This window comes from Phacochoerus africanus, chromosome X, assembly GCF_016906955.1.
Source record: "Phacochoerus africanus isolate WHEZ1 chromosome X, ROS_Pafr_v1, whole genome shotgun sequence".
NCBI classification, from domain to species: Eukaryota; Metazoa; Chordata; class Mammalia; order Artiodactyla; family Suidae; genus Phacochoerus; species Phacochoerus africanus.
Window position 1 is genome coordinate 117,753,395 of NC_062560.1, and position 24,366 is coordinate 117,777,760.

Sequence of the window (24,366 nt, forward strand, 5' to 3'; positions counted from 1 at the left end):
CGCTATGCATTCTCTAAAGAATTCTTCATATCTGAAAACATTCATAACAGCAGTCATAATACACTCCACATGATATTTTGAAAACTAATAGATCCTATCAAAATAATATGTAAAGAGAAAAGGGATGGGACCTTAAATGTAGTTATTCAGCCGTTTCATTTTTAAATCCGAGAATTGTTCAAACATTGTGAAGTAAGTTTCTAACCAACTGTTTCATACATGGCTTATCATACTTACTCAAACCAACTTTTATTTTTTCTGATAATGACCAAGTAGAAAAATAGTATAGTATCTGTCACACAGACACACATATCTATATAATAATAGAATTACATAATAAATAGTATATTTCTATAACACAGATACTGGTTTGTGCTTGTAAATATATATCACACACATAATTTTACAGAAAAGGACGAAAACATTGGAATGCATGATATACTGTAAGATAATAGTCACTGGCTGAATTTTTTGTTTCATTGAAACAAAATCGAGTTAGTAGTTGTTCTACAAAACCACCAAAAATGTGTTTTACTCACTGTAAAGGGTCACCATTTACATCTCCCGATGAGTAAGGGTTGACATCAAAGCATAAGTAGAAAACAAATGCAATTGCTCTATTCAATTGCTGAAACAGAAGTAAAGATAGAAAAACGCACACTTCTCATTTTCCGCCAAAGAACACTGAAAGCTCTATGTGGAAGGGAGCAAAAAAGGGGAGCCTTTGAGATGGGAAAACGTGCTGCCAAAACCACCGACTCGAGTCAATTTGGAGTAATGTCCTCAGACATCAAACTTTGAACAGCACCACAGAGCCCTTTTTTCCAGGTCAGAACAACAGTTGTACTGAAGAGCCCATAATGTTGCCAAAAGGGCAGCTGGAAACAGGAACAAGGCACTTCCTGAAATCGTACTGGAAGCATTTCTGCAAAAGGTACACTGACTGCCAAAGGACTGGTGAATTTGGCCACCTCCAGTGCCATCCACTGGTGGACTGCATGGCTAGTATTTGATCGGGGCCGGGGACACGAGCCGGTTGACAGTAAGTATGTCATTAGCACACACAGTATACTGTCTGCAGTGCCATTTTGGAAGTCAAAACATACACGGATGGCAAAAAAAAAAAAAAAAAAAAAACCTGCACCAGCGGGTGCAATGTGAAAAATGGCCCTGCTGGATAATAGCTGAAAAGTTGGGGGACCAAAACCGGCATGCTCTCTGCGGAGAGACGAGGTCCTTTAGAGAGAGATTTGCAGCGTGGATGGCGAGGAACCCCTTATTGACCTGGGTTTACGAAACAGCAAGGAGAGTTTTCCAAACCTGTACTTGAGCTGAAAAGAAAAGCGAGCTCCCCATCGGTTCCCTGAGGCATGCATGTCACGGTGGCAAAGCGCACTGGGCGGGCAGGACATGGGCAGTCTGCAGCCAGCGGAGCAGATCATGAGAGCATTTTTCAACACAATGCGGAAGGCTTGAGGGACGGGAGAAGAGGGAGAAAATTTGGGACAACCTTGTCATTATCTCATTTTGGAAGGGCCATTCCTCAGCCGACTGCCGCTTCAGGATGGCGAGGGGGTGGGGACAGCGTCGGCTGGATGTTGGCTACGGGAGCAAGCGACGTGAGCAGCCAAAACGGGGGAGGGTCAGGACCCCGGCTGAACGTGCGTCAGCTGCGAGAAGCAGGAAGATGCCGCGGGCCCGGCCAGAGAGGCCTGTATGATACAGTGTCCCAGCAAACACTGCACAACACGCTCCCTGGCGGGCCACGGGGCCTCGGACGATGTCGGGGGCCGGACAACACACAGCAAGGCACAGTCCGAAAGAAAGAGAAAGAAAAGAAGAAGGAGGGAAACACAAGCAAGACACGCATCCGACGTGCACAAACCTTCGGGCTCTGTGTTTTCTTTGTGATGCACTTGCTTCAGCGGGCAGCAGAAGATTTCGTGACACTTAGCACGAAAGGGGGACTCTTTTTTCTTTAATTCCGCAGATTGGATGGAATCTTGCCGTAACATAATGTATTCCTGTGTGCCAGGGGGGGCGTCATCCAGAACTGTGGTCACCACATAACAAAATGAACTCAAGTTAGAGCTTCAGGAAAGCAGCGAACGTCTTAAATCAAATCTACTCCCAAGGAAGACTAAAGAAACCACATTCCCAAGAAAAGTGTCAAAGGAAAGCATTTAACCGCTTGGGGATTGTATTTTTCGGGGCTTAGTTATAATCCGAGAGCCCTGGGAATAGCTTACAACTATACACATGTCTGCTGCTAGTACAGCGAAAACGGAACAGTGCTCAAACGTTCCAGAAGTGCAGGAAAACGTGTTCATCCCCCAAACCACGTTGTATATAAATAAACACCAGGGAGAGACCACATGTTGCAATCAGAGATACAACAGAAACGTACACAGGGGAAAATGGCAAACGTCCACCAATGAGAAGTGCATTCGTTCACATTTCTTTCCTGGTCTGCTCCTGGTGAGGGCCCGACCTCCAGGCAGACTCAGTCTGACAAAAGAAGCAAAGGTGCAGCCCCTGGCTCTTTCTTTCCCCAGAAAGAAACTGGGCCTGTCACATATACTCCCCATATAGGCAAAACCGCCTAAATGAAGAGGACCTTGCAGTTGAGAGCCTAAGAATCAACACTGGGTCAAAGACCCACCTTGAACTGTGGAGGAGCAGGACCTGGTTCACCAATTTTGGCCCGAAAGACACGCCAGGCCCCTGTCAGCTTTCTAGGCCCTTAGTGCATTTTCTGAAGGGCAACTGTGAATTTTTAATATTTCCTACGGACAGGAGTTCCCGTCGTGGCTCAGTGGTTAACGAATCCGACTAGGAACCATGAGGTTGTGGGTTCGATCCCTGCCCTTGTTCAGTGGGTTAAGGATCTGGCATTGCCGTGAGCTGTGGTGTAGGCTGCAGACACGGCTCGGATCCCGAGTTGCTGTGGCTCTGGTGTGTAGGCTGGGGCTGCAGCTCTGATTAGACCCCTAGCCTGGGAACCTCCATATGCTGCGGGAGCGGCCCCCAGAAAAGGCAAAAAGACCAAAAAAAAAAAAAAATTTCCTACGGACAAAAACAAGATATCTGCTTCTATAGGGTCTGCTGCAATATTCTTGAGCAAGATGACTACCCACCAAAGTGGGTGTAAAATTGATCTTTATCTGCAGAAACGGGGAAGTCACCCCAGAATGGATTTTTTTTCTCTTTCACATCCTTCCCAATGAGGCCAACCCCTTTTGTCAGGAGTGAGTCATTGCCACTAAAGCCATGATTCATGGCCAGCTGATTCATTCTACTCCCCCAAATGCATACAATTGGTGTGCATTTAGAAGGACTGATACCAGGAGCAAACTTCCTATGGGGAAAGTAATGCTGTGGTGTCTGTAACATATCAACAGCCTTTGGATGAAATTAGTTGGCATCTGGAGCTTCCGGTTTTGGCAAAAGAGTCCCAGCTCATCGGCTGGAACCTTAACGGACTTTGAAGAACTTCCACATTGGTAGTAAAAATGGTATAAAAACCAACATAACTTTTAAATTAGTATTACAGGTTTAGAACAAGTTCTCGAGAGATTGCCGGTACATGGAATTGTTGTCTTCCGTTTTAAGTCATTGAATTATGCAGGAAGGTGATGAATATTTTAGTCAGTTCCCTTTCTATTTTCCTCTAGCGTCCAGCAGCACTAATCAGAAATATTATATAGACAAACCACCACAGCTTTTCCTGGCAGAGACTTCCCTTCATCTACCAGGCATATGACTATAACTTCTTAGAATCTGGTCACTGAATGCACGTCTTTGTGAGCAACAGCTGCTATTCAAACCATTTGCAACCATTTCCTGCCAAGAGCAGAGAGTTATGATAATAAAGATACTTTTCAAATCCCAGCATCGTAGGTGAAGAAATTCTGGTTTTACCATACAAAATATTTAAGGAAGACCTCCCAAACTGGGGCCTCTTAAAGAAAAACAAACATCATGATTATATAGAAGCTCAGAAATTCCATTTTCATGTACTGTGTATAAGAAACAAATTTTAAGATTCAAGGACAATTGGAGGATTAAAAAGAAAAGAACGACTTTTGGATAATATATGGGGACCTCGTGATCCACACGTACATGGTAAACACCAGTAAATTGTCTTGCATTTTCATTTTTCAATACCAAAGATGACGTCACAAATGGGCATTTCAGGAGATTAATGGCAGGCTGAAGGTAATAGGCTTTGGCCAACTCTCCAGCCTACAGCTTTTTCTAGCTGGTCATTATTTCCCAGAAGATGCCTTGCCCTGCCATTATTATTGTTTAATTAGATATGACTGGTTATCTGAAACACATAACAAAATTCTAAGGAAAGCACCCCCACTGGCCAATATAAACACCACCCCCCAAAATCATCAGGATGAGGAAAAAACTCAAAAAGTGCAAGATAATTGCTTTCCACAAAATGCTCTCTCTCCAGTTCATTCTTCAGATTGAATTTAGCAAGGTGCCAAGATGAGAGCATTTAAGCAGCCATATGAGTAAGGACCACGGGCACAGGACGTTTCCTGGGAATTCATGAACATCTGGGAATTAGTGGCTCAGTTTGGGTCTCAGGCTCTCTCTACCCACTGCCCCAAACATCAGTCCATTCAGGCCAAATGGGGGAGGGGGGGATATTCAATCTATCTGTACCTTGGAGTCAGGTTGACAAGAGAGCTAAAAATATTTCTTTGGGACTTCTTAACCAGGAGTGGCATTGTCCAGGCAACTCCGCATTGAGCTCTATAAAATCCGTGGACATTGCGTTTGTATTGGATGAAAGATTAAAACTATTATATTAAATACATTTATTCCCAAGGCTCATTCAACTAGGACAGTGGCTGTCTGCGGAATTGAGAGTCGCAGGAGTGGCAGGGGACTTCTCACTTGATGTCAGCACTAAGGTCAGTGGGATGAGGAGATAATGCTTCCAAAGGGGCACTAGCTCTAGCAAAGGGAGAGGAGATTTGTAAAAACGTCAGATGATCAAAACAGGAAAATGGATAGGATTTAACTTTCCATGACTTAGTCCAGTGATTTCTGCTACCGGCCCCTTCTAGTGCATTCCTTCTTGCACACGACCACTAGCTTCCGAAAACCATGCTCCCCTTTGTTCACTGGAACCATCTGTCCACATTTACTCCATGACTCCTGCTGTCCTTCTCAATATTATTTATCCAATCCTGAAGGTGGATGAAAGACTCGAGTAACTAGGGAGACAAGAGATTTACACCAAACCTCTTCCACTTTCAGAAGATCCACTTAACTCTCAAGACAGGCAAGGTGGTAAGAGTGCCTTATGGTTGATTTCTGGACCGAGGGGCCCATGCTTTGAGAATGGCCATGAGACCCATAACAACAGCAGCCTCTGCTGAGAAATGGCACCCCCACAGCCCGTGCCCTTGGCCCTGATCACATAGGCCACCTGCTCAGAATTCCAAAGGCCCATAAGAGTGGTGGAGACCTAGAGGAGACAAGTGCACACAGGCAAAGTCACACATCCACAGACAGGCAGACACTGACAGGTGGCATACTCAGACACAAGGGTGAAAAAATAAGTGAATTTACTGGTGGCACGATACTTACTATGAGAATGATTAAAGACCCAGTTCCCATCAAGAAGGCAGTGACTGACTAAGCATTAAGTGGGCAAGCCTGCATCCAGGAATGGTTTCCCAGCAGCAGTACTGGACTGGCACAAACTATTCCCACTCCCCTCCAGCAAACACCAAGATCACGGCCACGGTCAAGGGTGGAGGGCAGTCATGGTAAGGAGAGAGAGTTTATATCTACGCCTGATAACCTGGTCTAAGCTGCTGGTGTTCACAGAAATAAATGGTTCTCATTTCAAACTGGACATAAAGAAAGCATCAATCTGTACCCAAACAGTCTTTGATAGAATTAAAAATACTTCCAATGTAATGTATTTTTTACTGAAAGAATTTAACCATCATTTATCCTTTCTGTGTTGAGAAAATTCAGTGCCCGTTTTACTCTATAACTTTTATCAATAAATATTGTAACACCGGCTACATAAACTGCCTAGCCAAAAAATGTCATAGGACCACAAAGAATACAATGCAAGCTTCTCTCTCATTCCAAACCCAACTTCTTTTAGAGATAATTTAACGCAACCGCTTTGTCTTAAAACCTAAGGAAAATATATAGCTCAGGAAGGGGAAGTGACTTGACAAGCCACCCAGCAATTGAAAAATCCCAGCCTAGAAGCCAGGATTCCAGTATGTTTACAAGGAATTCTAAAGGAAGACTGCTTTGTTCAAATCCTGGTATATTTAACAGGCATGGGGAGCTTCAGTATTTCTAGCTTCAGAGATTATTTCTGTTTCCAACCAGGTTTTAGCCCTTTATTCAAAGACAGAAACACAACCAGAAACAACCTAGGAAATGACTTGGACCTTGTCACAAGGGTCCCTCGCCAGGCCACTGTAATTCACTAGCTTCACGGGCTTCAAGCTGGAAGCAGTTAACAAGCCCTCAGTTATTTGACAATGCTCTTTTGTGCTTTTAAGTGAACTCTTCAGAAAATGACTCAACGCACTTAATTAATGATACAGGATTTTAAATCAAAGCAAATCTGGGATCACCAGGGCAACAGAATTGAACACAGCCAGGGGACGACCAATCAAAGTTAGTAGACATACTGTAGCGACTCCAGCAAGCAACGACTTGAAAAATCTATGAAACAGAAAATATGGCAAAATATCCAGATTCTCAAAGGTCCTCACATAATGAGAAAGAAAGTGCAAAGAAAACAGAGTAATTGGAGCGATCCCTCTTCCCTGTCACTGCGCACCTGTCAAGCTGAAAAGTACATTTAGTCATAAGATGCGTTGTCTCAAGACCTCCATTTGCCTCCCAACCAACTCCCTTAAATAAGCTTCACTGCCCCTCTCGACACCATCAAGATGGCAGGTTTCAATGGAAACGAGTAACTTTAAATAATTCCCGGGACGGAATTGATCAATACTAATAATCACTTGATTCGGCCAAGATAAAAGCAGCTGTGAAATATTTCTAGAAATTTCAGTTACCTTCTCCTTTGTGGTCTCCCCCACCTCCACATAGCCCCCCAAGAACTATCACTGACACCCCTCAATAAGTGGCCTTTGTCTTCAGACACAATACACTAAGGAGAAGCCAGCTCCATCTACCTCCTCTGTGTGTGTACCCGAGGCTAGAGACAAGCCTTTGCGTCCGATACCTATTCATACAGGAGCTCCAGTTAGATGCAGAAAATGTCACAGCTCCTCAAAGAAACTGCCTGAAACCGTCTAGCCTTTGATCTTCAGACCTTTCTTGGGCAACATCACAGGCTATATTGCTATAGGAAGCCTATTTTCCACTGCCAATCTTTCCCGTTTTTAGAGCATGAAATCTCAGAGGAAGGAGGATTCCTCACGTATACAAGCATTACACTCATCTTTCTAGAAAATGCATTCACTGACATCATACTGCTTCACATGGCACACCAGAAGACAACTGCAGGCCTCATTAGCACTCTTTCCTTCGTATTTGGAGTTCATGTTTTGAAAACAAGACTCTGATTCAAATCTCACGGTTGCCCCAAGTCTCCTGGGATGTCTCGAGAACCCAGGAAACCCCAGCTCTCTGCTTGGTTCTGGTATAGTGACTAGAAAATGACACTGAAATGCTGCTTTAAAATGTTGTGATCAGGAGAGTGATCAATGCCATCAAACTCACGTCTGCCTTGCCCTGTCCTCCCCAGAAAGGCATCTAGGCAGGAAACTCATTTTACTTTACTAGTTAGGAAACACTACCCTGACGGTCAAGGGACCAGAGTTCTCTTTCTTCCTCCTTCTGCCGGTGTTCTATGATCACAGGTGCTTCTAGAACTTATGGGTGACTCCTTCAGGGATGCTGAAGAAAACTCACGCAAGTACATTAGCAGCCCATCTGGCCTGACCCTCTGGCAGGAAGCATAAAGCAAACACCAATATACAGGCTGATCTATAAAAACCATTGTTCAAAAACTACAAAGTATGGATAGGTCACTGTGGCTTTGTGCAACCTGGCATTCCATATGATATGGCTGCGCCAGTGAATCCAAAAGTAGGGAAGGGAGAAAGAAGGCCCAGGAAAAGTGGTGGAAGAAAGTTCTTGCAATTGATCCAGACGTGAGCCCTTGCATGTCTTGCGTTATTTAAAATATATACTGGTTAATATGAGAAGAAAGAACGTATAGGTAAGTATGACTGGGTCAGGTTGCTTATAGCAGAAATTGGCACAATACCGTCAATCAAATATACTTTAATAAAATATAAATAATATGTATAAACTATACTTTAATAAAATGTATAGACTGGTTAAATCCTTCCCTCTCTAGTTAGCCACAGAACTCATCAACAGGGAGTTGGTTCAATTGGGCTGAAAAATATTCATCCATTTGCAAGCTCAAATTGTTGTCAAACCGTCCACAGCAGTTCTGACCATATCTGTTGTGGGAAAGCTCGTCCCACTTAGATAAAAGCAGCGCATTTTGTAGCTCATGGAAAGCTTTAGAACCAAACACCCAGTTACATTAGCGGAAATCCAGAAAATAGTTCTCAAACAGAAATACAGCAATGAGATGAGTGCATTGCTTTGCACTCAGGCCTGCCATGGTTTCCAAATCCCCATTCAGTAAATGGAGCTGGTGTTTCTTCTCAGGAGGGCGGTCCCTGCAGGGTATACAGATGGAGCAAGATATTGTGCCAGGTTAGAACTCACTCTAAATTTATTTAAGAATTTCAAAGCAAATGGTATTTGAGTTTGTTTACGCTTGGCAGTATTTCTGTTTAAGAAAGAGGCATTATGATGATTTGAAAAGCCTCCAGCCATCAAATGTCCTTAAAATAGCATTTAATGAATTAGGTGCAAATGAATCATAAACACTTAAACTTCGCCCTCCTTCCCTACAAACCCTGTTGGTTCAATGAGGTTTTTGCAAGAGAGGACTCCTTAATCCTTTGAAAAATAAGGTCTTCTGAGGCGAGCTCTAAGCTGCGTTTATTTGGTTTTGCAAATTAGGACACTAGGAAGACTCACATTGTTTGTTTGTTTTTGCTTTTTAGGGCCACACCCACAGCATATGGAAGTTCCCAGACTGAGGGTTGAATCAGAGCTACAGCTGCCGGCCTACACCACAGCCACAGCAACGCAGACTCTGAGTCCTGTCTGCAGCCTACACCGCAGCTCACGGCAACACCGGATCCTTAACCTACCAAGCAAGGCCAGGGATGGAATCCGGGTCCTAATGGATACTAGTCGGGTTCATTACCGCTGAGCTACAAAGGGAACCCCTTGCATTAGATTTTACATTAGTGCCTGATGCGTACTGCGCACTGTGACAGATCATTTCCGAGCCCAAAATACCCACCCAAGGCAGGTGTCATTATTGTCCCCACTTGGCACAGGGGAACCTGTATGTCAGGGAGATTAGAGAACATAGTGAGGGAACCCAGCATCAAGATGAGAGCTGGGATCCAAACCCAGTCTTCATGTCTCCAGAGCCTACGCTCTCACTCACTGTGCTGAATCTTATAATCGTACAATTGATTTAATCTGTGGTCGCCAGAATAACAGGCCCTCGAAGATGTCCACATGGCACCTGTGACAATGTTATGTGAATGGGGGCAGAGGTATACAAGGTTGCTGATAATCTGACCTTTAGATGTATTATCCAGGTGAGTCCAATATACACATAGGAGCTCTTACAATCCAAGGGGGGGAAGCAGAAGCCTGGGTCTCCGAGATGAAAAGGAAGGAAAAACAGGACAGATTCAAAGTGCGAGAGGGCTCAACCTGCGGCCGTTGGCTTTGAATACCAGCCTGAACGAGGTCAGGACCAAGGAATCCACAGAGCTTCTAGGAGCCAGAGAAAGCACTCACTTGACAGCTAGCAAGGGGTCAGGGATGGCTGTTCTACCGGGATCTGAATACGGTGAAGAGCCAAAATGAGAAGGAAATGGATGCTTGTGTGTAGCTTCCAGAAAGCAAGCCAACACTTCAGCTGCTGAGATGCGTGTCTGACCTCAGATCTGCGAAACGGTGTGACAGACAATCTGTGTGGCTTAAGACACCTAGTTTGGGGTAAACAGCAGCAAAAAGATGCTTCCTTTGGCCTCCTTACTTCCTGTTCCCTCTCCTAACCCTACCTTTCCATAGTCTTTCAACAAACATTTGTTGAGAACCAGCCACATGCCAGACCCCACTCATTGCATATGGTATACAAAACGTGGAAAAAACACAGAGAAAAGCCTTGCCCTCATGGCATTTATCCATTCGGGGTGGAGCTGGGGGGTAAATGGAGAGGCGACAAATCAGGAAGATGTGACGCCAAGGGCCTGTGACTCGCTCCTAGGAAGGGAGATGCTTGGAATTGCTGCTAGACCCAGACATGTGAGAACGGAAGCTTTACAAGGCAGTTTAGTTAGCTTTCTGCTACAGCCACCCAAGGCGACCTGGAAGCTGAGGCCCGAGTCAAGTGCGGAGGAGAGCGAGCCCCGAGGATCCTGGGAAGAAGAGTGTTCCCATTGGAGGGATCGAAGACGCACAGGTCCTGAGGGAAGCATGTGTGCCCGGATGCTCTGTTTGGCTTTGTTTCTTCTTTCTTTCTTTCTTTTTTTTTTTTTTTTCAGAAAAAAATAAGGCCAATGTGGCTGGAAGTAAAAGACCGAGGAAATGAGGCCAGGATAGTACCGGGAGACCCGCTCACACAGGCTACTGAAATACCTCTGGCTTTACTTCTGAGGGTTTCAGGCAGAAGGGTGGTGCGATCTGGGTTCTGTGATCCAAAGCTCATTCCTGCCGCTGTGCAGCGAGAAGAGACTTCATGGGCGAAGGACAGAAGGAGAGAGACTGGTCAGGAGGCTTACTGCTATGGTCCAGGCAAGGGAGGATGGCTGGGAGGACTTGGTGGAGGAGCAGGGAGGAAGCCGTGGTCTTCCGGGTACATGTTCTAGAAACACAGATTTTGATGCACATAAGCGACGACTAACACCGCACGCTATGCAGCATCTAATCATGCGGCTTAACACTGATATCCTTTGAAAATGGTAATTTCGTGGAAGAGCAGCTAACTCTATTCTTGATGCATAGCACAGCGACGTCTCACAAGTAGCTCTCTCCTGCTCTATTTCATTGTACAAAATGCGCCTACCTGGACCGTGAGCAAGGAGAGTATTAATGCCAGTGATGGCGAGGAGGATGAGCAGCTGGCAAAACGTCGGTCTTGAGAAATCGATTCTCTTGAGCCTTTACACCATTCTTGTCTCTCTCTATCAATCTATTTTCCTCTGTCACGATGTCAGAGACGCCATCAAACAAATCTAACACTGCAAGTCCTCATGGGAGAGAGGGATTGTGGGGGAAGAAAACCTTAGAACTGGGGTCTCTTGATGCTTGGATCGCTCCGTTTAGGAGCCTGCCCCTCACGATAGAAACCGCATCGTCCGTGTGTCCCCAGATGTTTGCCAACGCAGTGGACCACGTGATCTCTACATTGGGGTTGTTGGCGGGGGGGGGGGGGGAGCGGGCAGCGGGGGGAGGAGGGGTGGTCCCACCCTCCTCTTGATTTTCTTCTTCAACACGAAGCTCACTGGCACAGCACTGCTGGCTTCTGCCTGCCTCGGCGTTCACTCTTTCCTGGTGAGGTTTTAAAACAGAAACTGGAAGAGTTCCCATCGTGGCGCAGTGGTTAACGAATCCGACTAGGAACCATGAGGTTGTGGGTTCGGTCCCTGCCCTTGCTCAGTGGGTTAACGATCTGGCGTTGCCGTGAGCTGTGGTGTAGGTTGCAGACACGGCTCGGATCCCACGTTGCTGTGGCTCTGGTGTAGGCTGGCGGCTACAGCTCCGATTAGACCCCTAGCCTGGGAACCTCCATATGCCACGGCAGCGGCCCAAGAAGTAGCAAAAAAGGTAAAAACAAAACAAAACAAAAACAAAAACAGAAACTGGAGCTCCCGCTGGGGTGCAGCAGAAAGGAGTCTGACTGCTGTCCATGGGGGAGTAGGTGCGATCCCGGCCTCACTCAGTGGGTTAAGGATCCCGCATTGCCGTGAGCTGCAGTGTAGGTCACAGACATGGCTTGGATCCTGCGTTGCTGTGGCTCTGGCGGAGGCCAATGGCTACACCTCCGATTGGACCCCTAGCCTGGGAACCTCCACACGCTGCGGGTGTGCCCCTAAAGAGACAATAAATAAATACATGACAAACTAACATCCCTGGCTGAGCGCACGCTCTTCCCATGCTTGTTGGGAGCCAGCACACCACAAAAAGTACACTCGGCTCTTGGCCTCTATGTCTTGTTTGGCAAGTGGAGGCCGTGGCAGGGAGAGGAGTGCGAGCCAGGAGTCGACTATGACCCAGAGCGGCCAGTGACGGAGTGGCCACATCTAATCGTGGGCTTCGCCAGGAGAAGACCTGCCCACCTCGTCACAGATAAAAGCCTCATTTCCCGGCATTAAGCTCGATTAAGAATAAAAGTGATGTTTTCTCATTTGACTTGTTTCTTCATTTTTTCACAACCTGGACAGAGGGAGAAAATGTGTGGTTTATTGTTTTTTAACCCAAGCACATTCCATCACTACCTGTGGATGCTCAGAATCATGACTTTTGGCATATAAGTCCAGAAACTCCACAGAATGTCAGGCACTGCTGGCCACTCTGGCACATGGGGGTACCACTGGTTTCATGGCCGGGATCCGGATCCAGGAGCCCTGTACCGCTAGGCCAGTAGAAGTGCGAGGAAGGGATGGCGGAAGGAAGCAGCAGAGGGAGGGGAGACGAGAGTCAGTGCCAGCTTGTTCCTTCGCAGATGGAAGAGCCAGGTCGCCACGGTCATTTTAAAAACCTGCTGCCAAGGCAATCACTAGCTATTGATGATGTACGCATCCTCTCACAGGAACGACAGTCCAAAGTCCTGTTTCAAACTGGCAAGACGGGGATGGAGAGGGATGGAGCAGGTCACAGGAAGGGACAGAGACGATTGCAGGGCAAGATGCAGCTGTGAATTCACTCCCTCCGACTGCCCTGCAGCCAAGTAGCCACATCAGGAGGTGGCACACACTTCCCAAATCTTACCTCCCTGTCTTTTCTGACAGCTCCTGCTGGCCAGTCCCCTAGGACAGGCCCTGACCATTTGCATCAATTAGACTCATACAGAGAAACCTGGTCATTTGAAGAGGGTCGGTTGGCACCATCAGCAGAACTGAAACCTGCCACGCTTCAAAAGCTTGAGAAATGTCAGCTGGGGAAGGGAAACATTATCCAGTTCTCATACTAAAGATGGCCCTCTGCTTCCTCCTTAACAGAGGGTTCGATGGGGTTCCAGATGGCCCCAAGAACGCCAGGGCAAAATATTCCACGTAAACTCTCTCCCCGACAATTCGGCATTTAATTTCTGAGTGGTGGCAGCGATAGTGATCCTATGACAGGCAAGAGAAGCCCAACGCAAACCTTTCAGAGCTGTCTCCAGGGCAGCTGATTTTTCTCTCCTCTCCCAATGTCTTCACAAAATACGTGTTTAACTGACAACGTTGCAGAAACAAGTTCAGCGCTGGGGAGGTATTCTCTTGGGTTGAGACATCCCCTTTGAAGCAGCCAGTCCCTAGTTGGCAAAGAGACTCTTAGGTCACGTGATGGCAACCGGGGAAAAAAGGTTTGGTTCGGAGAGAAGGCTGGGTGAGACTCAGAGGCAGGAAGGAGCAGTGATCACGGACTGACCCACGTGCTACTTTGGGTTGCCACCCTTTTCCTGCCGGCTGTTTTCTCTACACTGTCAACGGTGCCACAGGGACCTTTGGGAGTCACTTACTGGACTTCTGATGGGCGTGAAAGAAACATGAACAGGGCAGTTGGAAGTAACAGAGGAAGTGGCAAGAGCAAGTAGAAGAGGCAAGAGAGTGCCTCGCTAGGAATCTCCAGCGAGGGGAGGCCTCTTGCCTCTGCCCCTGACCAAGTCCACTTTGCTTCTCTTCTCCCAGTAGCTGCCTGAAATGCTGTGACTAGACTGGTAAGATGCTCCAGCAGTGGCTGTAGGAACCAGCCCGAGGAAAACCTGTCAGCTCACGGGTAAAGCAGGAACTATTTAAGTTCTGTTCCCATGATAATTGGGTTAGTCTCACTTGTCAGGGACAGGGGCAGGGAATTATTAAAGAAAATGATCACGGTTACTTTTATAGGTCATTTCGAATGGGCCCGAAAGTGCCCAGATAGTTGGTCAAACATTATTGCGCATTTTCCATAAGAATGTTTTTGAATGAGATGAATATTTGCATCAGTGAACGGAGTAAAGCAGACTGCCCTCCCTCGTGTGGGTGGGCCTCGCCCAATCAGTTGAAGGATTAAATAGCCCAAACCAGCTGTCCTTCCCCAAAGTAAGGGAGAACTCTTTCTGCCTAATGTCTTTTGAGCTACATCAACTGGATCATCAGTTCTACTCCTGCTTTCAAACCCAAACATAGTCTTTTAGATGCTATTATAAATGGAATTTGTCTCAATTTCCTTTTCATAGTGTTCAGCACTGATGTATAGAAGCCACTGTGTGCTGGTCTCGAACCACGAAACTGTTCACTTCGTTTTTAGCTCTAGCAGCTTTCTTGTCGATTCTTTGCAATTTCCTATTAGTAGCATCATGTCACCTGTAAAAAGACAGTTTAATTTCTTGCTTTCCAATTTCAAAGTATTTTGCTTCTTGTTCTCGCCTAACTGCTCTGGCTAGAACTTCCAGTACAATACTGAATATCAGTGGTCAAAGTGGGCATCTTTGTCTTGTTCCTGATCTTATGGGAGAAAGCGTTCAGGTTTTCATCATTGAGTATGACATTAGCTGTGGGTTTTCCATAAATACCTTCTATCATGTTGAGGAAGTTCGCTTCTACTCCCAGTTTTCTGAGAGTTTTTATCATGAGAGGGTGTTGGATTTATTCATATGCCTTTTCCGAAACGATCAAGATGAACATGTGTTTCTTTGCCTTCATTCTATTAACCAGACGTATTGCACTGACTGATTTCCTTACGTTGAGCCACCCTAACCACAAGTGGATAAAAACCCACCTGGTTTCTAATTCTCCTTCTCCCTCACATATCCTAAAAGGAGCTACAGATTCTTCACAGACAACCAGCAAAACCTTTACCTCCCTACTACGGAAAGTCTTCTTTAAGGAAAGCTTGGTATGATTTTATAGCTCAGATAATTCAAGCCATGCAGATTCAACTGGTAGTTAGCCTCGCCACGAGTTTTGAAGGACACATGAACGGGGCTGGTTTTAGAACAGAGGACATTTGATACCGAGGACTGTGACCTTGACCCAGACCAGTATTTATCAAACTTGCTTCAGTAGGGAAGCCGTTTTTATAAATAAATTCTTTCACGGCAACCCAGATCCAGCCCTGCTGGCTTTCATCCTCTTCCTTAAACTGCCTTCCTCATCATCGCAGGAGGTCTGAAAATCACTGCCCTAGATCTACAGATTTTGAGGCTGAGGGCAAAGATGGAGAAGCCAGTCCCATAAGACCTTTCTGTTCTCTAGGACATCAGCAGCTACCACTGCCAGCTGGACTTCCAAGTCAGGCCCAGAGCGGGTGTTATGTAGAGAAGAAAACTAGTTACACGGCCCCATCAAGACACAACCCAGGCGAACGGCAGCACTGTCATCTTTCGCATGAGCTGTCCAAGACCAGCACTTAGGTCCCAAGAGTTTTTCTATGGCGGTCTCACCTCTCATCTCAGGTCCGCTCTTCTGTGCCGCAAGCCAATCAAACCTGCTAGTGTATTTTCGATCTAACACAGTCAACCCTTCTGGTTTGGAGGAAAAAGACCAACTTCAACTTGATCAGCCCGAATCTGTACTAAGCCATATCTTGAGCCAATATATGGGAGTCAGGTGCTAGGCAGTGCGGAACAGGGGACAAGAAAGCATACATGGTGCCACCTTATAAAAGAAAAGCATTCACCCAGGACCGTAAGGTAAGTGCATCTCTAAACTGCAATACTATGTATGTACTTGGCAGAGCACAAACCTAAGGGAAGGTCAATTTCAACGGGATTGAAGATATACCTCCAGGGATGTGGGGTCACAACACATTGTCACTAAAAGGTTGATTACACAGGGGGCAAGGAGCTCAGGTGCTTGAGTTGCGGGGAATGGAAAATGAGAAACCATCCACTCGCTCCACAACTTTTGCTGCGGCTCCCCTATGAGGCAGGCACTCTCCTAAAGTGGAAATGCGCGAGGTAATCCGAGGAATACGTGGTTAGGAGAAATGCAAGATTCAGAGACCCATCTGCTGGTTAAGGTGCTTAACCCACCAGGAGGCAAAACGCCCATATTTCTCATGGGGAAGGAAGAGCCAGAAGGGACAGCCAATGACAAGGGACAAGCTGCATCAGGTAATGAAACATGAGTTCCAAATTCTGGTCCTGTCTCTGTCTCCACTTTGCCAGGGGACCTTGAGCAGATGACTTCCTGTCTAGGACCCAGTTTCCTCCTCTGAGAAATGAGACAGTTGGCAAAGATAAGCAACTTCTCTGGCAGTCGTTAGGAGCAGAGACTGAAAAGCAAACACGAAGTTGAGTAAGTGGCCTGGAGTATAGACTGTATAAGCTTCAGCCTCTCTTGTGCTATGATGCTGATAATGGTATATATGAGACATCAATGACGGGAGCAGCTAACCCTTCCTGAATGCTTACTAGTTGCCAGGAACTCTTCCTGTGTGATCATTTGTGTCCTCACAGAGGCTAGATTTGGAAAAGCTCATATACATGTCTTAGTAAAAAGAAAATCAAGAGGCAAACTCATTCAGAGATCCAAGGACCTGAGCTTCTCCATCTTCCCCGCCTAGTCCATCTCATTCCTCCCAACTGATGACCCATTCTGTTAATTTCTCTTTTTCTATACATGAAACTGATCAGGCCCCACCATCAATCTAACAACGTGGGATTCAGTGTTTCCCCCATGGCTCTTGCATGAGTCCCACATGCCCTGGGCAAGTTCATTGGGTCTGTAGAGTTGGAATCTCTCATCTAAGTTCCTCAATATTTTGATAATGAATCTCTATTTGATGGGAAAATATTCTGCATCACTGGAAAAGGTGAAAATCAACACTACGATAGAATTCTATGCTCAACTTGCTCTGCAGTGACTATCCTGAATAGAATCTGTCAATAATCAGCATCATTTCTCTTGCATGTTGTCAAAGTGTTTGAACATGGTGAGTGAAAAACACTGCATGTTGTTATCATGATGATACAGAGGACACGCAAACTCAATGCCATGTGCTGCCCGTCCAATAGTTACCACTTTGATGTGCTTAGTATTTCAGTTTAAAAAGTACTTTCCCCTACGTAGAGCCCCTCATTTTTTCTTTTTGGTCTTTTTGTCTTTTTAGGGCCACACCCATGGTACATGGAGGTTGCCAGGCTAGGGGTCCAATCGGAGCTGCTGCTGCCGGCCTACATCACAGCCACAGCAACATCAGATTCAAGGTGAGGCTGCGACCTACACCACAACTCACGGCAACGCTGGATCCCCAACCCACTGAGCGAGGCCAGAGATCAAACCTGAACCCTCATGGTTCCTAGTGGGCTTGCCTCTGCCGCGCCACCATGGGAACTCCAAGAGTCCCTCGTTTTGATTTAATTTTGAACTTCCTAACACCTCTGTGAGATAAACAAGGTAAGTATTATCCTGATGGTTACAATGAGGGAAGCTGAGGCTCGCAGTGTTATTTGCTTAAGGTTACCCAGAAAATAGATGCCAGAATTAGGAACAAATCCAGGTCATTGATTCGAACTCTAGAATCTAACACAGAAAAATTCCTTAGGTTCAAAAGGTCATTAGCATATCCATTCATTCAGCATCGACAAAGTATCAGAACTGTGCTAGACTCTGTCTGGGTCATACAGAAATGAGCAAACTAGTGAATTTATTTTTTTTCCCTCTTTTCCAGGGCAGCACCTGCAACATAAGCAAACTCCTAGGTTAGGGGTTGAAATGCAGCTGCAGCTGTAGGCCTACACCACAGCCACAGCAACACGGGATCCAAGCTGCATCTGAGACCTACACTGCAGCTCACAGCAACGCCAATCCTTAACCCAATGGGCAAGGCCAGGGATTGAACCCACATTATCATGGTCACTAGTCATGTTCTTAACCTGCTTGGCAATAACAGGAACTCCAAGGCAGTGAATGTTTACATAAGGGTAATAAGTGAGTGATTATATCGCAGCTTTTTTTTTGTCTTGAGTATGGCCCTCTCTAGAGAGAGAAGGCATATGTGTCTGGGGTATGGTGATGTGATGAGGCCTAAGTTTCTTTCCTTGAAGCACCAGGCTAGACGCAAGGGTTACCAGCACTGCCCCTTAAGAGCCGATCACACCAGATTCCATCTGGTTATTATCCACCCGTTTTGAATTTAAATTCAGCAACAACAATAACAAAAAGACTGGAAGGGGGTCCCCCCAAAACAGGCTGAGGAACTGTTCTACTAGAGGGAAACACGAAGATTTAATCGGCACTTTTGCCCACTTAGCTGCTCGGGGAGCGTGCAGCGCTATTTCTCGTTGAAATAAAAGGAAACAAGTCCCTCATTTTTCCATGGTTTGGCAAGAAAATTCTACATCGCTGTGCCCCTGGGTTTAGCATGGATCTAAATGCCGGCGGGGGTACAGACCCCAATGTGTGAGTGCTGTCCTTCAGAGCATGCGCCCCGCTCAGCATTTGCAGTGGGCAGGGCACGGGCCTCCTCGACCAAACGCCCTCCAGGAGCCTCGGAAGCCGAGCCAGTTGGTTTACCAAGGGTGTGTGGCCTAGCCTGGGCCTCTTTTCTGCTGCAGGCTTCTTTCACATACCCTGCTTGACCCCAGGGTCTGAGGTGACTCAATGGTGCCACTTCATACACAGCATGGAGAGTTTCAGGCCTGTGCCTTGGGCCCTGCCTGGCCAAGCATGTGGCCAGGCACAGCCCTGGGCATACGGAGAATTAAGAGAGAAAGCAGAGATGCCTCGGAGGAAGCCCGCCCCTTGACTGGAAACAGAAGCCATCCAGTGTCTGGAAAGCCTAGCAGTTACCCTAGCCGGCCCAGTCCAGGAGCCACCCTGGCTCAGGTGTGAGCAGCCACTAAGACAGGCCGTGAAAGTCCCACAGAACAAGGTCCTGAGAACCTTTCCTAGGAGACCAAAAATAGGGGCTCAGTCAACACTGGCAACTGAATGGCTTCCCTTTGGCCAGCTTTAAAATGATAGTAGGAGAGGTCCTTGCCCCTGTGAGGCTTTGAATCATTGAGAGTTGTCCTTTCTTCTCCAAAAGAAAAAATAAAAGGCCAGCCTAGCAGCTTCTCCATAGGGCACATATGGAGAACCCTTCTCCATAGGGTTCGCACATTACCCGTGCCCCCCATCTCAGGACTCACCACCTGCGGTCTAAAATGGTCACCTTTCAGTTGAACTGGAAACAAACTGATCCAAACACTGTCAAGGTCTGTTTGTCTATTTGCTTCTTTGCTCTGGGGGAGTAGGTGGAGCTCAGGTATATACAGGAGCCGGCAATGCTGAGATCTATTCTCAGGAGTCCGGATCAGCAGCCTACACAGCAGAACATGGCACCCATGGATGACGAGTCTCACTGATAACCAACCAGGAGCCAAGGCAATAAGCTGGAGTGACAGATATGCTGCCACATGGTGGAGATGGACAAAGTCATGGGGGCAGGTGTGCAATTGATGAAAAGGGATGTCAAATGAGACCCAGGAACAATACAGCCAAACTTCAGAGCTCAAAGTTTACACAAACACTCCTTGGAGGGCAGAGGCAGCCACTAGCAGGCTTGAATGAAGAGGGCACGTGACTTGGGGAAAAGAAAGAACTGGCTGGACTAAAACGGAGAAGCACTGGCACCCTCACTTCAGAAGGAAATAGAACGACTGAAGCAGGGCAAAAATAAGTCATTGCCTTCTCATCACCCTTTTTTTCTGGAAGGGCAGAGAGGTTGGACTACCTGGGGTCTAACTCTGACTCTGCCACGAACTAGCTTTGTGCTATTGGACGAGTCACTTAAGCCACTCTGCCTACTTGATGGGATAATACTAACCAAGATGAGGGAGCCCACACCACCTGGGAGAGTCTAGGTCAGTATGTTGGGGGAACAGAGAGCTGGGCCAAGGGGCCTGAACGCTGGCATCTGGTTCAAGCTAGTCTCCTTGCTTGGGTAGCTCTGCCCTGCACTGCTCCCTGCCCCACCGCCCCCAAACAATCTGTCTCCGAATCTCCTTCCAGGGAATGGAACTTAAGACAACCAACTTTCAACAATACAACTATAGAAAGCTCACATACACTCTTTTTCCCCGGAAAGGTCCACTTGGGCGTCTGTTTTATTAACCAGGCACTCTGGACAGTGAGGAGGGCCACTCATGAGTCTTCACTGCCTTCCATTGCCTTAAGGAGCCAGGAAAGAGATGCGAGAGCTAGATGGCCCGTCTCTCTAATTCTGCCCCTCAGCAGAGCAGGGCATTTTCACCTGGGTCGTGACAGGACTGTGATACAGTGATTGGATTGTTTCTATGTCGATAAGTGACTCCACAGCAGGGCCCCTTTAGATGCCTCATTTTAGTTATTTGGAATCCTAGTCAATACATATTGGCTTGCTTCCTGCAAACGTGCAATTGTGTGTGAGGGCATTTGGCACCTGTCCTTTCCGGAAGAACACCGGTGTTTTACACAACTTTTGTCCAACTGCAGCCGCGGGGCCCTGTTCCCCCCTTTAGGAAGAGGAAAGAAGCTGTATGTGCATCCACCTGAAAAATATCAAGTGATACACTTGCCTTTCCCCCATTTCTCAATCGTATGGGCAAAACTTGGTTATCAGGGAGAAGATTCAGAGAACAAATATTTCCGCTAATAAGAATTCTGTTGTAAGTACGACTTTTTCAATTAGTGTGAGAAAACTCCAAGAGAAGCCCCCTCTCTTACATGGGCTGGGAAGGGTCAAAGCCAAGCTCCTGCCGGGCCTCTCCACCTCTGAGGTTTCCCACTCCACACCTGCCACGGAGGACCCTTGGTCCCCCTTTCACAGAGCCACGCCACAGTAGGCGACCAGGGCCCGTCACACCGTGTAAGATACTCTGGGATTCGTGGGACTCACTGTTAACACAAGCCCATCGTGACCCTCGTGAAAACGCCCTCCTCTGCTCCGCTGAGGAGAAGAACTGCAGGGACAGGCCCAGGTGTCAACAGGGGCACCTCTAGTGCCACTGAGCTCACAGAACTCTTTCCTGGCTCCTTAAGGCAATAGAAGGCAGGGGAGACTCATGTGAACGACCAGCTCCCCGACTGGGGGGCCTGGTTCAATAAAATAGAACCCGAAGTTGACTTGGAGAAGAAAAATAGAGCACAGTAACTTTCTAAAATTGCAGGGCTCCCAGCGGATTGTCTTGGCCTCGGTTCTCTGGAAGCAGAGCCCGAGACAGGGATTCCTTGGGGGAGAACGGGATGAGGCAGGAGAGGCTGGGAGTCGGGTGGGAGCCACCCAAGCCAGGTTCTGCTCGCAGCAGGAGCCTAGCTTTCCAGGGATCCCACGAAGTGCTCTGGGGCACAAATGGCATCACGGGGTTGGCCTCACCTTGAGGCAAAGGTGTTCAAGCCATCAGAGGCTATGGGTTGCCCCCAGGGGTGAGACGGCAAAACCTCTTAGTCAAGAGGCCCCCTTCAACAGAGAAGGGGGCGAGCGAGAACCTTAGTAACCCGTCCTCCCAGCAGGGAAGGGAGAGGTACGCGCGACTGGTGAAGGGCATGCGACCAGGGCCCCAACGCTGTCCACCACGCCGGCTGAACATCAGATACCCTCTAAGCAAAGCTTCTGGCCCCAGGCCAGCCGGCTTCCTGGGGACCCGTGCAACCTCACCCCCTCCTACTCACCCCTTGGCTCACTCTAGCTACGGGGGCCACCGCGAGGGCCCTCGAACGTATTCTCATTGTAAGCTCTCTGCACCACTCTTCCCTCTGTCGGAGGGAGCTCTCTTTGTGTAGCTGACGGCTTCTCAACGCAGCCCCCTCAAGCCCTGCCCCCCCAAGCACCCCCTCACTTTATTTTTCTCCACAGAATTTATCACTATCAGATAGACAATGTTTTATTTGTATTTATTGTCTCCCCCCCCCCTTGAATATCAGATCCAACAAAACAGGAATTTTTTCTTTTTTTTTTTTTTTTAATTCACTGCTGTAGTGCCAATGCGTAGAACAATGCCTGGCTCGCTAAATATTTGTTGAATAAGTGAATGAACAGCTCCTTAATTTTAATGCCCTCTCCCCTCAGCTTGAGCTAACTGGAATCTATTTCCAGTGTTCACATTTTTTCCCCTCTATTTCATCGACTCCATTTCCAGAGCATTAGGTTTCCTTAAAAAAATAACAAAAACAAAAAACATTTATAGCAATGGTCTTGTTTATTCCCACTTCATATTTTCAAATGTTCACCAAATCAACTGCAGTCATCATGCCCACATTGGTTTTGAGGCAGGTTTGTTTTGAAAGTGAAAATGCTTAAAGCACCCAATTCTGCCAGTCATGAGGGACAAGATACTGCAAGAAAGAAGCCATTGACACTGACCCAGCAGACAAAAAACCAAAATGAATAAAGGTGTGTTTTATGTCCTAAAACATTCCCAAGCCCTTACCCCGAGAAGCTGCATCTGAATAGAAATCTATGTTGCTTCCATCAACTAAAGCTACCCAGGTAAGCTGCTTATTTCAGGAAACCTACAAAATACTATGTGCTATTTTTTTATGCCCTTTCTAAGGTAGACAATACAGCGTTTGAGAACACAATCAATACGGAGTAAATGAGTTTGGGGGGATCTGGAATGAAAAGGGAATCTTAGCATATCAGAGTACACCAGCAGACATAGTCCATATTTTGAAAAGTCAAATACGTTACTAACTGGGTTCATTTCACGGGGCTCACGAAAACGAGAGTGCAAGGCGTGATACGCTTCTGAGCAATGGCTACACATTCTCCCACGTCCGAGAGCACAGATGCCCGGCAGTGGCTCCCAAACTCTTCCGCGCTACCCGAGCTTGGGCTGTCTCAGCCTTCACTGCCTCAGCGGTAACACGTGAAGGACCTCATGCGGGTTGGTGGGGGGATCCCAGGACATCGTGAATATGAGAGAACGTCATAAACCAAGATACACACATAAGATTTGAGGTGAATTTAGCCTTTAAATTCAGTTTGTCCAAGGGCAGTGTTTTGCAGCTTTAATTATTTGGGGAAAAACACAGTATAGGGTAGAAAGGTTATTTGCTACAAGCACAAGGATGGAAATTAGGAAATCGGGATTCAGTGAGCGCTTGACATCTGAAATTAGCAGAGTGGCCAGGTCCAGTCTTGTGCCTTTTCGCCTGGTAACCAACTATGACTACATGTCCTGCCAAAAAGAGCAATCTTCGCCCTTTGTCCTGGGGTGTCCCCTTGTCCCTGGCTAGTGTCTGGGACTCCATTCTAGTCTGCTAGATGGCTCCAGGGTAGCAGGTTGCCAGCCCTCAACGCCTAACCAGGCCAGCTCAGCAATGCTGCGCAACCTGGCAGAGCCCTGGCACCTGCCTCTGTGAAACAGGCAAGTGAACCTGAGGGCAAACGTCAGGCACAGGGTGGTCGCTAGGATGACATACATGACAGGTGTAAACATCCAGCCAACAGACGTAACTCAGAAAGGGGCAGTCACGCAGATGAGCTGTGGCTTTCTGCTTTACCTGTTACACTCCCAGGTACCCATGTCCTCAATGAACGTTAAGGAGGCTTTTAGCAGCTTTGAGACCAAAGGTAAAGTGCCTCATCCAGCCAAGTCATCGCGGGTGTGACTGACAAAGGCTCTTTCTTCTTGGGCCACAACATGACAATGTGGCAAGAGCATTGGCCTTGGCTTCAAGTTTCAGCCTGACATCTTACCAGCAGCTGTGATCTAGGCTAAGTCACTCTACTTCCCCACTAGAAAGTAAGTTCATGCAGGGCAGAGACCATATCTAAACCTTTATCCAGGAGTCCCCTGGTGGCCTAGCAAGTTAAGGATATGGTGTGGTCACTGATGTGGTTCAAGTTCAATCCATGGCTGGGAACTTCAGCATGTCACGCACGGGTGTGGCCAACAAAAAATTGTTTATCCAGAACTGTGAAATTAATTAAAGACATGACTATGTCTGAGTCTCAAGTGCCTTATGCGTTCAAAGGGATGATTAACAGTAGCACCACTCAAGGTGGTTTGGAGAAGAGGCAGTGGCTTTTACAGTGACCTTTCCTTTCCCGTTCCTACCACTTCTTCCATTC

The 24,366-nt window shown here is 47.0% G+C and overlaps 1 protein-coding gene across 3 annotated transcripts in view; it reads right to left on the reverse strand.

Annotated features, from left to right (window-relative positions):
* Positions 1 to 24,366, reverse strand: part of FGF13 (fibroblast growth factor 13) — a 493,558-nt gene that overhangs the window by 201,988 nt on the left and 267,204 nt on the right. For all 3 annotated transcript variants that reach the window (XM_047765421.1, XM_047765420.1, XM_047765422.1), the window contains one exon: positions 1,886 to 2,053. In XM_047765421.1, the coding sequence (XP_047621377.1) occupies positions 1,886 to 2,053 (168 nt within the window). The remainder of the gene's footprint in view (positions 1 to 1,885; positions 2,054 to 24,366) is intronic.